This window comes from Crocodylus porosus, unplaced genomic scaffold (genome assembly GCF_001723895.1).
Source record: "Crocodylus porosus isolate Cpor-Errol unplaced genomic scaffold, CroPor_comp1, whole genome shotgun sequence".
NCBI lineage: Eukaryota > Metazoa > Chordata > Crocodylia > Crocodylidae > Crocodylus > Crocodylus porosus.
The window spans coordinates 83,284,242-83,297,473 of NW_017728886.1; the positions used below are offsets into that span (position 1 = coordinate 83,284,242).

Genomic DNA, 13,232 nt, shown 5'->3' on the forward strand with positions numbered 1-13,232 from the left:
TGTCAGTCACTCCTTACTGACTGAGAGAGTGTATTTGGCTAGCTGAACGTTATAGCTTCTCTTATATGACAGTGAGAAAGTCCTTAGGTCCCTATATTCCATGCTTTGTGGAAGAAAAAGGCCCATAGTAATATGAAAATCCAACCTGTTTTAGATTCCCAGAAAGAAGAGAAAATGCTTGCATTTCAAACTGCTTGAGTTTTATTGCAACTATTGCACAAATGTTAGTGTCAAAAGAGAAAAAGCAATTCAATCTTATGGCACCTAGGACCAAACACAGGCTAGAACATATAGATTGAAACTCTGACCCCACTTTCAGTTACTTTAGTGAAGCTGGGACATCTACCCCTACTCTTTCAGGGCCTTCTTTCACAACCTGTGTACAGTGAAGGTGCATGTTCATAGCACACTGCAGCACCTGGCAGAGATACCTATGCTACCTCACTGGGTACAGCCATGTTAGCAAGGTTCTCTATCCTGGTTAATATACCCTGCTTCTCCGTGGAACAAGTTTACATAGACCCAAGAGCTGTACTAATACAGCTATGCTGTTCCGTGTACCTAAGCTATTTGGGTTATCTTTGCACAGCACTTCATTGTACCATGTAGCCATCACCTAAACTCTATTAATGCCAATGGAAGTTACACACGAGGAAAAAAGTAGTCCATTTAAATCGGGTGGGAAAAATGCGGGCTGGGGGCTGGATGCGGCCCACCAGGCCATTCTATCCAGCCCGCAAGGCCCCCCCAAAATTAAGAAAATTAATATTTATCTGCCCCTGGCTGCCTGTCATGCAGCCCTCGATGGCCTGCCAAAACTCAGTAAGCGGCCCTCCACCTGAAATAATTGCCTGCCCCTGATTTAAATCATCCTCATAGTCATGGCCTGGGGCTTTCTGGAGTCGCATGCGATGCTCTCAAAATTTCATGGGTACTGAAAAGTGCAATTGCTTATCTAGTACAACTTTCAGTTCATGTAACTTTCGTCTAGTTGAACTTTCAGTTCATGTAAATCAAGTAAGATTTTAGAAGAGGTGAGCCTCAGATTATGCCAACAAAAACTATGTTGGTCATTTATTAATTATGTATAAACAGTTCTAAAGGCCACATTTAGAACTGGTGGGAGTAGACACAGCTGTTGAAGTCATTGAGCTCTGAATCTGGCCTGTTATTAAAATAAGGCTGAGTATTAGTCGCACAGTTTTCCCACACTAAGGAACCCCAGTATTCCTTCTCAGTTTTTCTGTTCATACTGATGCCTACTAGCAGTTGCAGAAGTTCCATATAGCATTAGTTCTTGGGGTACAGTAGATATGCATGTCTCTCCAAAACATTTCTTTGGCAATTTAGAAAAGGTAGTGTTAGGGTGCGGCTGTGGTCATAATAGTCCAGGAAATACGTGAAAGAGGATTTATGTAGGTGAGATCTTTCATTAGAGCATGGCATAAACTGAGACAAGCTGTCGAATGCACTGCATTCTTGCTCGGGTCTGAGAAAAGAGCAGGCACAGCAAGGGCAATTTGGAAAAGATCATTTTTAATGAGTGCGGCAGTGACCTAGTCATGCAAATTCCTTACTGATTCTAGTTTGACCCTGCATGTGACATCTGGAGGGGAGCCCACTTCAGGTAATATTAACTAGCTACAAACTATAAGGAATGATAAGTCAATCTGAGGGTGTTGCCTATGTATGTGGTAATAACTGTGTTCTGGACTACTGAACTTAGCTTGTCTTTGGTCAAGAAATTTATTAACCCAAAATATTGAATCATCCTAATGATAAGATTTCAACAGCAATCGTTGTTTGCATTCTCTTGTTTCAGGATTCAGGCAAAGGCGCAGCTTTCATTTGTTTATGCTGCATATTTTTCATGAGCTTTTGAGGGTAGTTTGGTTGTATCATTTGAAAGATGTTGTCGCATAGACCCAAATTCTGCTCTTTTGATCTGTAGTGGTATAGGACCAAAAAGGCAATGGAATCAGTGCTGTTCTACTAGTCAAAGAAAAGTGGGCTTCTAAAAGCCAACAGAAAAAACCTCTACCTCTTTGGCATGCGTGCATATCTGGGAGCACATGGACTGGAGTTGAGATAGGGCAGAATGGAGGCCTGCCCGATGGATCCAAAACTCTGTAAAATCACTGGCCAAATATTGCTGAATGAGTGGGAAGGAATTGAGCCATCACAAAGCCATCAGTCTGCATAAAAGGCTCCTGGAGAGACTAGCTGGCTATGTACAAGAGAAGAAGGTTAGCCCTAAAAGTCGTATTTGTGGAGATGCAGTTCAAGTTGCAAAATGGGGCATTACCAGGAAGGGGTAAAGATTAAAACAGGTCATTAGAAAAGCAGTAATGTGTGGAGCCTTTAATTAGTGGAGCAAGAATGCTGTCTTTTATAATTCAGCATTTCTGCTATAATTACTTTTTCACTAATTAAGAGTAGGTTTCTGAAAGCTGAAGCTAAAATTGGATCCCACAAACCTACACTGGCAGCCATCCTTCAAGTAAATATTAAGAGACAGAAATGAGTTGTTTCTAAGAGGGAAAAAAAAAATCCCTGTTCTATGCACCCTGCAGTGATTCATTAGGGCCTAACAGATACTGTGTTCCTCCTCTTTACAGTTTTCAGTGAGAAGTAGGGTTATACCACTAGCAGAACAGCTGACAACATTTCTGTCACTCTGTGTTGCTACATCAATCATGTCAGTGATGCACATCACATGTTTCTCTGTTTCACTCTAGCCAAAGGGATTTCGACGTTACTACAGTTCCCCACTGCTCATTCATGAACAGTTTGGCTGTATCAAAGAAGTGATGCCTATTGGTGAGTCTTGATTGCTTTTTATTTTACTGTTCCTTTAGCTGTGCTTTGCAACAGCACAACAGAGACTTGGATTTACTCTCCACAGTAATATCTACTCTCAACTACTCTTCCTGCTTCTTTCTGTACGGGTGACCAGATGTTCTTCTGCCATCTCAGACAAGCAGAATACAGATGTAAAAAAAAAAAGATGTAGTGAACTGGTTTATCTGAACCCACAATCCAAATAACTGCTGTCACATTTATTGTGACCAACATTTGAGCTCAAAGCAGGAATTCAAAAGAAGAGCAGGTTGTGTACTGCCCCAGTGCAGGTTTGAGCTGAGAAGAAGTATGGGAGTTATCGTATGTTAAAACGGCAGAGAGCAATGCTTTACATTGGCTTGATCATGCATTTGAATGAATAATTATGCTTCCTTTCTTATGCACCTTCTTTTCACATCTTTACTTTCCACATATTATATATTTCTATAATTTGTTCAAATATTTAAGCTTTTGGTTGAACCAGAGTAAAAAATTAAATTAAAATTACATTAAATATTGAAATAAAAAGTATGTAATTGGGGGGGGTGAACAAAACTTTCCACATGACTAATTTGACCAATAGAAATGGACAGCACAGAAGCTATACACTAAATTAAGTAACATCTACATCTAAGAACAGCCGATGTACTAAGCGTTTTGCTGTTTTGGTCTATGTAACGTTAAAGATCCCCTGGCCTTTCATAAGAGTTCAGTTTTCCAGTTCTAAGCCAACATTTCCCTTTCTCTTTCCCTTTCCCTATATTGTACTGTTATGCTGTATTCTAACTGGTTATTGCCCTATACCCCAGGGGTGCTGCACTGCAGTGATGTTGTATATCAAGGGTCCACAACCTTTAGCTAGTGTCAGCTGGAACTTGTTTTCCAGTCATTGCTGCAGGCCAGAAGTCTCTGCCTCTCCTCCTCCTCTGAGCAGCCAGCTGCCAGATTCCTGACCCTACCTGCAGCAAGGGTCAGCTCAGATGCTGTGGAGCGACAGGCTGTACAGTGGAGGGGAGCACTTCAGATTGGATGGGCAGCTGGCACAGTGTAGCTGTCACACTGATCCCTCTTGCTACACTGGATGTCTTTTTGGGCCAATTCTAGCCTGCATGTCACAGGTTGGTAACCCTTGCTGTATATTCTACAGGTCTTGAACCCAGGTCTCTGTTTTGCCAGTATAAATTTATTGACTTTTAACCATTTTATATCCATTTATATCAATGTAATGAGATCAGAATCAGGTCTATAATTTCTGAAAGTGTTTTGAAAGGCACGATATACATATAAGAACTTCATCTTACAGTGATAACCATGTGGACAGGCCCTCTGCACACCCACCCACTGATTTTGCTTGTGCTGGCCATAGGCACAGGAAGTCTTCTCCTGTGATGGCTAAGGCAGGATCAGGGCCACATTATCTTTGCATCATTTTTTTCTGATTCAAGTGAAACATTTGTTTGTTGTTTTAAAGTTTGAGAAGTGCTCATATGCTGCTGAGACACAAAGAGGGACTAAACTTCTACAAGATCACTCCATAAACTGCCAACATCCTTTTTTTTTTATCCTCCTGGGAGTGGGAAGTGGGGAGAGGGTCAAGGAAGGAACTAGAGCCAGACAAAGGGAGGAGCAGTGCATCATGGAGGTCCCCACAGAAGATGTGAGAACAGTTACAATAGTTCTGTTAACAAGAAAAGTGGATACAAGTGGAATCATTTCCATAACAGTGATGCCCTTATTGTGACTAAAGCAGGGGAGGAGGGTTAGGAATGAAGTGGGGAGTTTCTTTTAAAGAGGGATTAGGGAATAGAAGAGGAATGAAGTGTCTAACAGAAAAAGAGCAGCAAGAAAGCAAAAGCCACTTCCACTGAAGTTTGATTTCTCCAGATCCTCTAGATGGAAGGATTCTTCCATGCTCATTGAGCACATGTGTGATGGGTCTACCATGTTTATTGTTCTTGTCTCCCACCATAAAGGTACGTGTCATTACATCTCAAGAGTGAAGGTGAGTCATGGGCCCATTTTTTCATGAGTTTATCTGCGTCTTGCCTCTTCTGTTGCAGCCTGTGGCAATAAGGTTGACCCTGTCTATGAAACCCTCCGCTTTGGAACTTCTTTGGCACAGAAAACCAAGAAGGGCAGCTCTGGAAGTGGATCTGACTCACCCAAGAGGAATTCTGTAAGTGTTGTATTTCATCATTCATTTTCCTTTTGAAAGCCCACAGCACACTCATTCATAGCCACCACTGCTGACTTTCCATCCGGAAAAAAAAGCCTACATTTCAGGCTTTTAAAAACATCTACCCCAGACACAAAGAACAATGAAAATTAAACAGGTAGACTATTCTGTTATATTTGCATTTGTGCTTCTCAGTTTCAGTGTGTAGTTGTATTGCCCAGAAGAAGAATTGGGGTTGAATTGCAGCTCCACCCAGAGGAGGAAGAGTAGCAGCCGACTGATACGGGGTCCCTGATATGGATGGTTCATTCAGAAGATAAAGGAGGCAGCTCATATGTCCTTACTTTTATACACAGGTGTCTAAACCAGCCCATGGTTAAGTCCCTAGTGAGTACAGCTAGGGCATTTTTTTCTCAGTTGCTGAATGTCCACGACTTCAAGTGAATTCAATGAAAACTTCAAGGATTGGCACCTCTGGAATGCGGGTCCCAAGAAAGTACTTGCCTGTTGTTCAAGAATAGCTGGCTGATTATATGATGCCAGCTCACCTCCTCATTAAAAAAGTCTGTAAGCAAGATGTCTCAGAAGGGTTGAAGGTTAGGGTGATGAAGGAGGAGGCAAGGTGGTTAAATGACAATCTCCATATAGTAGTAAGGCCTCTGCAATGGAAAAGGGTACATTTACCTCGGAGAGAAATTCAGTTTAACCTAAAAATCTCACAGGACTTTGCCCCAATTCAGCAAAGTGTTTCAGTATACACTTGACGTTAAAATTGTGCTTGTATGTATCCATGTTCATCATAAGACTTAAACCAGGACTTTGCTGCAGCCTTAAACACAGATTTAAATGCAGAGATAAATGGCAGTCTCACTTATACAGATAAACTTCTAAACAAATATGTGAAACTAATTCAAATAGGCAAACTCAAGCTAATCCAAACAAGACCATACAATCTTTTGTCAAAGCTGGGTAGGATGATAGGTTCAAGAAGCTGAATGAAGGCGTTATACCCTTCATTCAGTTCCTTTTTATTTTCAAAGAAACTTAATATTTTCCTCCTTCTTTAAAACCAAAAACAATTCTAGCACCTTTCTTACAGTGCCTATACCTCTTTCTTTCACTTATTTAATTTATACTGGAACAGCAGTTCTTCAAATGTAATTATTATCTGCTAGGTCAATAACGCATTATGTTAAATTATGAATGAATACTCGTGCATTGAAAACATAAAGACAGAGTCAGCTTGCCCTGGAGGTTTGATAATAGCAAGGTGGGGAGTAGGTGTAAAATACAGAATGCCAGTTTGTTGTGGCATTTTCTCCTGGGAAGTTAGACAGCGGATTTAACGCAGCACATGTCAGTGCATAGATGATAGAGAAAACTGCAAGACAGCTACATGAAACTATACGTTTTCCTGATTTAAAGCCTTTACTTTGGAACAATGGGCATACGGTTGTGAGCCAGCAATGAGTGAGCACTTATAGAAATAAAGGTCACGGAATATTTTACTCTTGCTTCTCACCTCCCATGGCTCTGCAGACCTGGTCCTTGAGGGTCTTTTGTTCCATTGTGATCACAATGGAAGTTGTGAATTATGTACTTGGGTATTCCTAGCGCAGCTGCTAAGTTTATAGGTGATGCAAAACAGGAACTTGCCCTTGAGACCTTTAGGAGGAAAGCATAGCAATACCAACTGTTACCAGACTTCATGTTAGACTTCAGGTAGTGGCACTGAATTTATAAATGTTTAAACAAGAATAATCCAGTCTCTGAAGAGCCCACTTATTGAGCATGGCAATATGCAACTTCAAGCACACTACAAAGAACAACAGAAAAACTTTGCATAAACTTTGAGAAAAATGTTATGTAAAAAATCATGCTAATCTGCAGTAAAGTTAAGCTACTGCGCATTAAGCATCACTAAAAAAAAAGTGTGCTTTTGCTGTATTGGGGCAGCCTAATGCACATTTATTTAGTGCCTCACATTAGAGGTACTAAATTCAATGTGCATTAATGAACATGTAGATACACCCAGTGACAGCACGCACAGGCACATCTACATATACGTAAATGTGTCATTGTTACAGTGCATTAAGTTTAGTAAATGTAACAACAGATACTAACTCAATGGACAGTAACTGGTGCTACTACACAATAGTGCCAGCACATGGTCTTTTAGTGATACTAATGGGCAGTAGACAAAATCTACTGAGCATTAGCACAGCTTCTGCCATAATGTGCTAATGCACAGTAGAATAAGTCTACTGTGCATTTAGCGTCTCATATAGATGCACCCGCAACTTAGCCTAATTTAAAATACAATGCAATAAGCCAGAAAGAGAACAGAAAGCCTTGCATAGATCTTACATAATCTTGAGGGCAGAGTGTCTCCTTGTAGCCAGGTATGCAGAAAGTCCTTCTGGGGGATCTGCAGATGTTCTTAGGTGACAAGGAGGAGATCCCACAGGTCTCTTCTCTGCCTGGATTTTATAAGCGAAACTGTACCTCCTTCTGGATGCCATGCTTTTCACATCCCTCACATATCACATACCCCTCACAACTCTCATGCCTTCAGTGTATGTCTCTTCTCAGATATTCCAGTCTTAAAATGTTAATGTAGTTCCCTACTTTCTTTGGTTTCCCTGCACCAGCCCAAGCAGTCCAGGAACCTTCCCTGCTAACTTAGGGTTGCCACATAGCCCCAGGCTACATTTGTAATGATTGTGCAAGGTGTTTGCCAACACAACCAGAATGTAGATGTCTTGACTTGATGCCTTGATCAAGTCATGTCTAACACTCCTATCATGTTTGTCATTTAAAAGCAATGGACAAGTCAGTCAATTTATAATATTATTTTTTTTTTACATGGTATGTTTATAATTTCCATATAAATCTGTTTTTAAATCCAGGAACCTGAAAATGCTGTTGGGGTTTTTTTTTCTAATTTAATAAACAATCTGTGCCAACAGCCCCATATTTATAAACAACCCTACAAAAACAATCATTATGTGTATGGATGTTGAAGAGGGTGGACATCTTTGCTAGAGAACAAATATAGCTTTTCATCCTCCAAACAGCTTTGTTACAAACAGTAGTGAAAGGAAACAATACTAGGACATTTGAAAGTGTTCCATACCTTTGGTGTGAACCTTTATGTATAGCTAGGGTGCACTTTTTGCTCTATCTTTTTTCTTGCAATGTAAGTACAGGCCTGCAAAGCAGTTGTTTTCCTTGTATATACACAGTAATTGCAGAACATTGTAAGAAATTAAATGGTAGGGTGAAATGTTCGAGAGCACTTCAATAAAAAGTTATTAGGAAATGAAGAAGGCTATACAAAGGATAACAGCTTTTCACATGAGAAAAAATCTTAGACTCTCAATTTAGAGAGATGTTTTTAAAATAATCTCCAAAGTAGACAGGTGGGTAGAGTTTAGAAAGTGAAGTTTCTTAGGTCAGATTCTGAAAGCTTTGTATTGAGTATCTCCTGATTCCAGCAAAGAGACTCATGTAAAATTGCTATTCATTTCACTAAAGCGTATAAGATCAGGCCTTTAAACAATATGATTTTGAAGCCTGAAACTATACCAATAAAATACCTTCTCTAAAATAAATTAGGTGCAGGGGATTGTCCTGGGCCCATTGTTGTTCAATGTTTTTATTAAAGATTTGGATGCTGGAACTGGGCATTTCTTGAGCAAGTTTGCAGACTACAAAACTGGAAAGGATTGCAAATACATTGGAGGACAGGAGCACTATTTCAAAGAATCTTTACAGATTGGAAAGCCTGGCTAAAACTAAAAGGATGAAGTTCTGTTCTGACAAATACCAAGTGCTACACCTCAGGAAGAAAAATCAAAAATACAAATACAAAATGGGTGACACCTGGCTGGATGGCAACACTATGGAAAAGGATCCGAGCGGCTCGGTAGTTCACAGATTCAATACAAGTCTGCAGTGTGATGCAGTTACATAAAAGGCAAATGTAGTTTTGGTATGCATCAATAGAACCAGTAGATGAAAAACATAAAACATGAAAGTGCCGCTGTACTTGGCACTGATTAGACCTGATCTAGAGTACTGTGTACAGTTATTTTAGGCTCTACATTTTAAAAAGGGCAGGGAGAAGTTAGAGAGGGTTCAGAGGCAGGCAATAAAAATAATAAAGAGCTTGGAAGGCAAGCCACATAAGTAGAAGTTGAAGGCAATAAGCATATTCAGCCTCTGGAAATGGCAATTTAGATGAAGCATGATAGCAGTCTTCAAATACTTGAAGAAATGCCATAAAGAAGAAAGAAAACACCTTTTCTCTCTCGATGAAGAAAGTAGGACATGGACTACCAATGACTTGAACTTGCAGCAAAGTAGGTTTAGATTGGATATCAGGAAAAACTGAGGCAGTGGAGTTGTGGATTTGCCATCATTAGGCATTAGGGTTGTTCACGAGGAGGTTGGACATACATTGGTCAGATTATCTAGGAGAAGCTATGCCTATGTTCTACTGTGGGTATTTCCCATGCTTTTGGGCTTCTTGGTTGCCACGTGGAGCCAGCAAAGAATAAGTTTTCCCCTCCTGCTGCTCTGTGTGTCAGGAGGTTTTCTATCCCTTTTTCAAAAGCAGTATGTGCAGCTGCAGTCAAGGCTGGGGATTTTGACTGGGGTTTTCCAGTGCTTCTGCTGGGGCTAACTTAGAGCTTCCTAGCTAGATCATCATCCCCATCCTCTCAGAGTCAGGGTGATCTTCATATATGAAGTCAGGAAAGAATTTTACCCCAAAGTCAGAATAATTTGGAATATTTTTTGCCTTCCTCTGTAGCAGGGGGCATGGCCATCTTCTTCAGATCTTTTGAAGATATTTTAACAACCTTCGCAGCCACAGGACTTTTGCTGCCTTTGGCCCCCTGCTTTGCTATGTCTTGCGGTTGTGTCAGGGTTGGGTTTGTAGTTTTGTTAACAGGTTAGAAAATAGATTTGTATAAGACACTTGGATAGGAATGATCCCACAGTGGGTTGGACTAGAACTAGATAACCTCCTGGGATCCCTTCTGACCCTACACTTCTATGAGTCTATGACTAATCTCACTGCTCCACATTCCAGACACTCCTTTCCCAGAGTCACAGGAATAGAGGTCACCTTTGACGTTCAATGTTTGTAATATATTCTTGATTAATAATTGAAAAGTAAATGTTTCAATAAATGGAAAAGCATTTGTATTCTTATGAAACATAACTGCAATTAATTAAGCAACCATTGCAAGCACCAAAAATTGTTGTATATCAAGAAGTTCTTATTAATGCCTATTCTGTTAACTCTTACAACATGTGCTATGCGTACATCTTGTACACAAGACTGAATATTTACAGCTGAAATTTATCCTGAGCTTTCTCCTGCCTCCCATTAACTACTTGAACTGCACCACTTGATATCATGTTAGCAGCAATCACCTCAGGTTGACTTACTCTTCTCTCAATACCGTAGGTGATGCATAAATGGGGGCTGACAGTTGGGGGTCCACAACTCCACTCCACTCCCCACCCCCTCTGCTGCTGGGCATTGGGTCTGGCCAGGCTGCAGGCCTGTGCCCCCAATCCCTATGTTGGCCCAGAAATTGGGGTGGGGATCCCTGCCCTTGATGCATCACAAGGCTCAATACCAAGCTTCTGCATTTACTTAAGGCTCTGATGTGATTTCATTTTGCTTCACTGCTTCTCTTTCTGTCTTATCCCATCTTGTTCACTCATAGACTTCAGACCTGGCAGAAGTTCCTGAGGAAACGGATGGTTCAGGAGGCACATTTGACATAAACAGGAAACGCAGCAACAGTGGTGAGTGCAGGATTTTCCAGCATTTGCAGATGCACAAAAGTGATGGAGTAGCATGAGCAATCAATGTGAACTGTTGCAGCTTTTCCTTATGGCATATTCTGATTTGGGGGGTGATTTGGCCAAAGAATGAAAGGGAAGAATTTGAAAGGTGTTCTTTACCAAAGTGGGTTAATTTCTCAAAGCCTTAGAATCTATAAAAACTGATTTTCTTGAGTTCTGGGTTCACTTCCTCTCCCTCGAACTTACTGTGGCATTTTATTAATACCTTTGTCCCTCTTGTTTGCTTAGCCTATAGTTTCTTAGGGCACACTATGTAGTACTCATATTTATAATTAGTTCCAGTCACCGTGTGCCTCAGTTTTGGTTGTGGGGGGTGAAGAGCTCACTCGCCAAGTTCATGGACGACACCAAGTTATGGGAAAGCGTGGTCACATTTGAAGATAGGCTACAGATACAGGCGGACCTGGACAGGCTGGCACATTGGGTGGATGGGAATCAGATGAAGATCGATGTCAAGAAATATAAAATGCTCCACCTGGGAATGAGCAACCCCCAACACACTTACAGGCTTGGTGGCACCAAACTGACTAGCACCACAAATGAAAGGATCCTGGAGGTAATAATAGACCACAGTATAAACATGAGCCGGCAGTGCAATGCTAGTTGGGCAAATAATACTCCAGCATGCATCAATCGATGCATCTCCAGCAAAATCAAGGAGGTGATTCTCCCACTCTACTCAGCATCGGTGAGACCACCGCTGGAGTACTGTGTCCAGTTCTCGGCACCACACTTTAACAAGGACGTGGACAAGGTTGAGAGAGTCCAAAGAAGAGCCACCCGTATGATCAGAGTCTTAAAAGGCAAACCATATGAGGAAAGCCTGAGGGATGTGGGACTCTTCAGCCTGAGGAAAAAAAGGCTGAGCTGGGACCTGGTAGCAGCTTACCGCTACACTAAGGGAGTACATCAAGGGCTTGGTGAGCAACTGCTCACCACGGCACCCGAGGGGAAAACCAGGAGTAATGGCCACAAACTCCTGGAAGATCAATTCAGGCTCAACATTAGGAAAAACTTCCTCACAGTCAGGATTTCCAGACTGTGAAATAAGCTCCCTCCAGAGGTGGTACAATCATCTACCCTGCAAATCCTCAAGAGGAGACTAGACAGTCACCTTCCTGGGGTCACCTGATCCCCAGTTATCTTCCCTGCTTGCTGCAGGGGGCTAGACCCGATGATCTTCCAAGATCCCTTCCAGTCTTACAATCTATGAATCTATGAAAAACCTCCAGGTGCTCCAGGAATACAAATCGTAAATAATACAAATAGGTCCAACCCTTTGTCCCTTTGAAGGCTGCATGTAATATGATTTCATTATAACAATAATATGTATAATTGTTACGATGTGTGTTTATGACTGTTTCCCAGTGATTATGAACACACAGCATGCAGTGAATATGCCTTAGCCATGAGCATAATGCATTAAGTAGTTAATTTTGCAGTGCCCAAGTCCAGTTGTGGTGATGGTAGAAAGAACTTTATTGTGCCCAATAAAACTTCAGGCTGGAAGAATTGGAGTTGCTTGCTGTTTTCACCAGAGAATTATTCCAAAACTGCATATGCAGTCAGAATGTACACTGCAAAAACATACGGCCTGATAATTTTAATATTAGTGAGGTGGTAACTTCAAAATCCCTTCCTTCCCCCATTTTAACCTTCTTCTGAGCCTCTCTTCTATTACTTAGTCTCACCGTTTCACTCCTCTTCTCAGTGTTCAGTTCTTTTCCTTGTTGTCAATTTAAGGTCGTCTTTTCATTGGCACACACCTCCGGATGCTACTTACTTGATGGTTTGGAAGTGTAAATCGACTTTAGAAGTGCAACTATTGGCCCGCAGTTAATAATCCATCCTACCTAAGTTTAAATTTGTCACCTTAAGTTTTTCACTTACCACCTTAGTTTTGAGTCCAGAATTTTTTCCTATGGGATCTATGTGACTTGGATGCATTCAGTAAACTTGCTGAAAGAGACAAGTTTAGAGAACTCAACATGTGTCCAACCTCTCAACAACGTCCGTGGCAAATTAATGATTCCTTTGATCAATAGTAACTTTCTTTACAATCCACCTTTCAATGGCTCAGTGTATAAATTATGCAGCATAAAGTGCCCATGCTGCTTCCACAAACCAAATGACAAAATGAAATGGCAAAACTTTTTTCATGCTCCCAGAGTTCCCACATGGTTTTCGTGCTTCTCCTACTGCAAACAAATAGGAAAACAGATGAATTTCTAGTGTATGGGGAAAAAAGTCCTCATAGTTTCTTTGTCCTTTAGTGTTTGTGCATCTCAGGTAATAATCTAAGAGAAAGAACCAAATAAAGATTAAGAGT

General features: G+C 41.0%; 1 protein-coding gene across 2 annotated transcripts in view; it reads left to right on the plus strand.

Annotated features, from left to right (window-relative positions):
* The window catches only part of STAC (SH3 and cysteine rich domain), a 115,265-nt gene that overhangs the window by 70,152 nt on the left and 31,881 nt on the right, over positions 1 to 13,232 (plus strand). For both annotated transcript variants that reach the window (XM_019538110.1, XM_019538116.1), the window contains exons 4-6: positions 2,739 to 2,820; positions 4,902 to 5,017; positions 10,762 to 10,843. In XM_019538110.1, the coding sequence (XP_019393655.1) occupies positions 2,739 to 2,820; positions 4,902 to 5,017; positions 10,762 to 10,843 (280 nt within the window). The remainder of the gene's footprint in view (positions 1 to 2,738; positions 2,821 to 4,901; positions 5,018 to 10,761; positions 10,844 to 13,232) is intronic.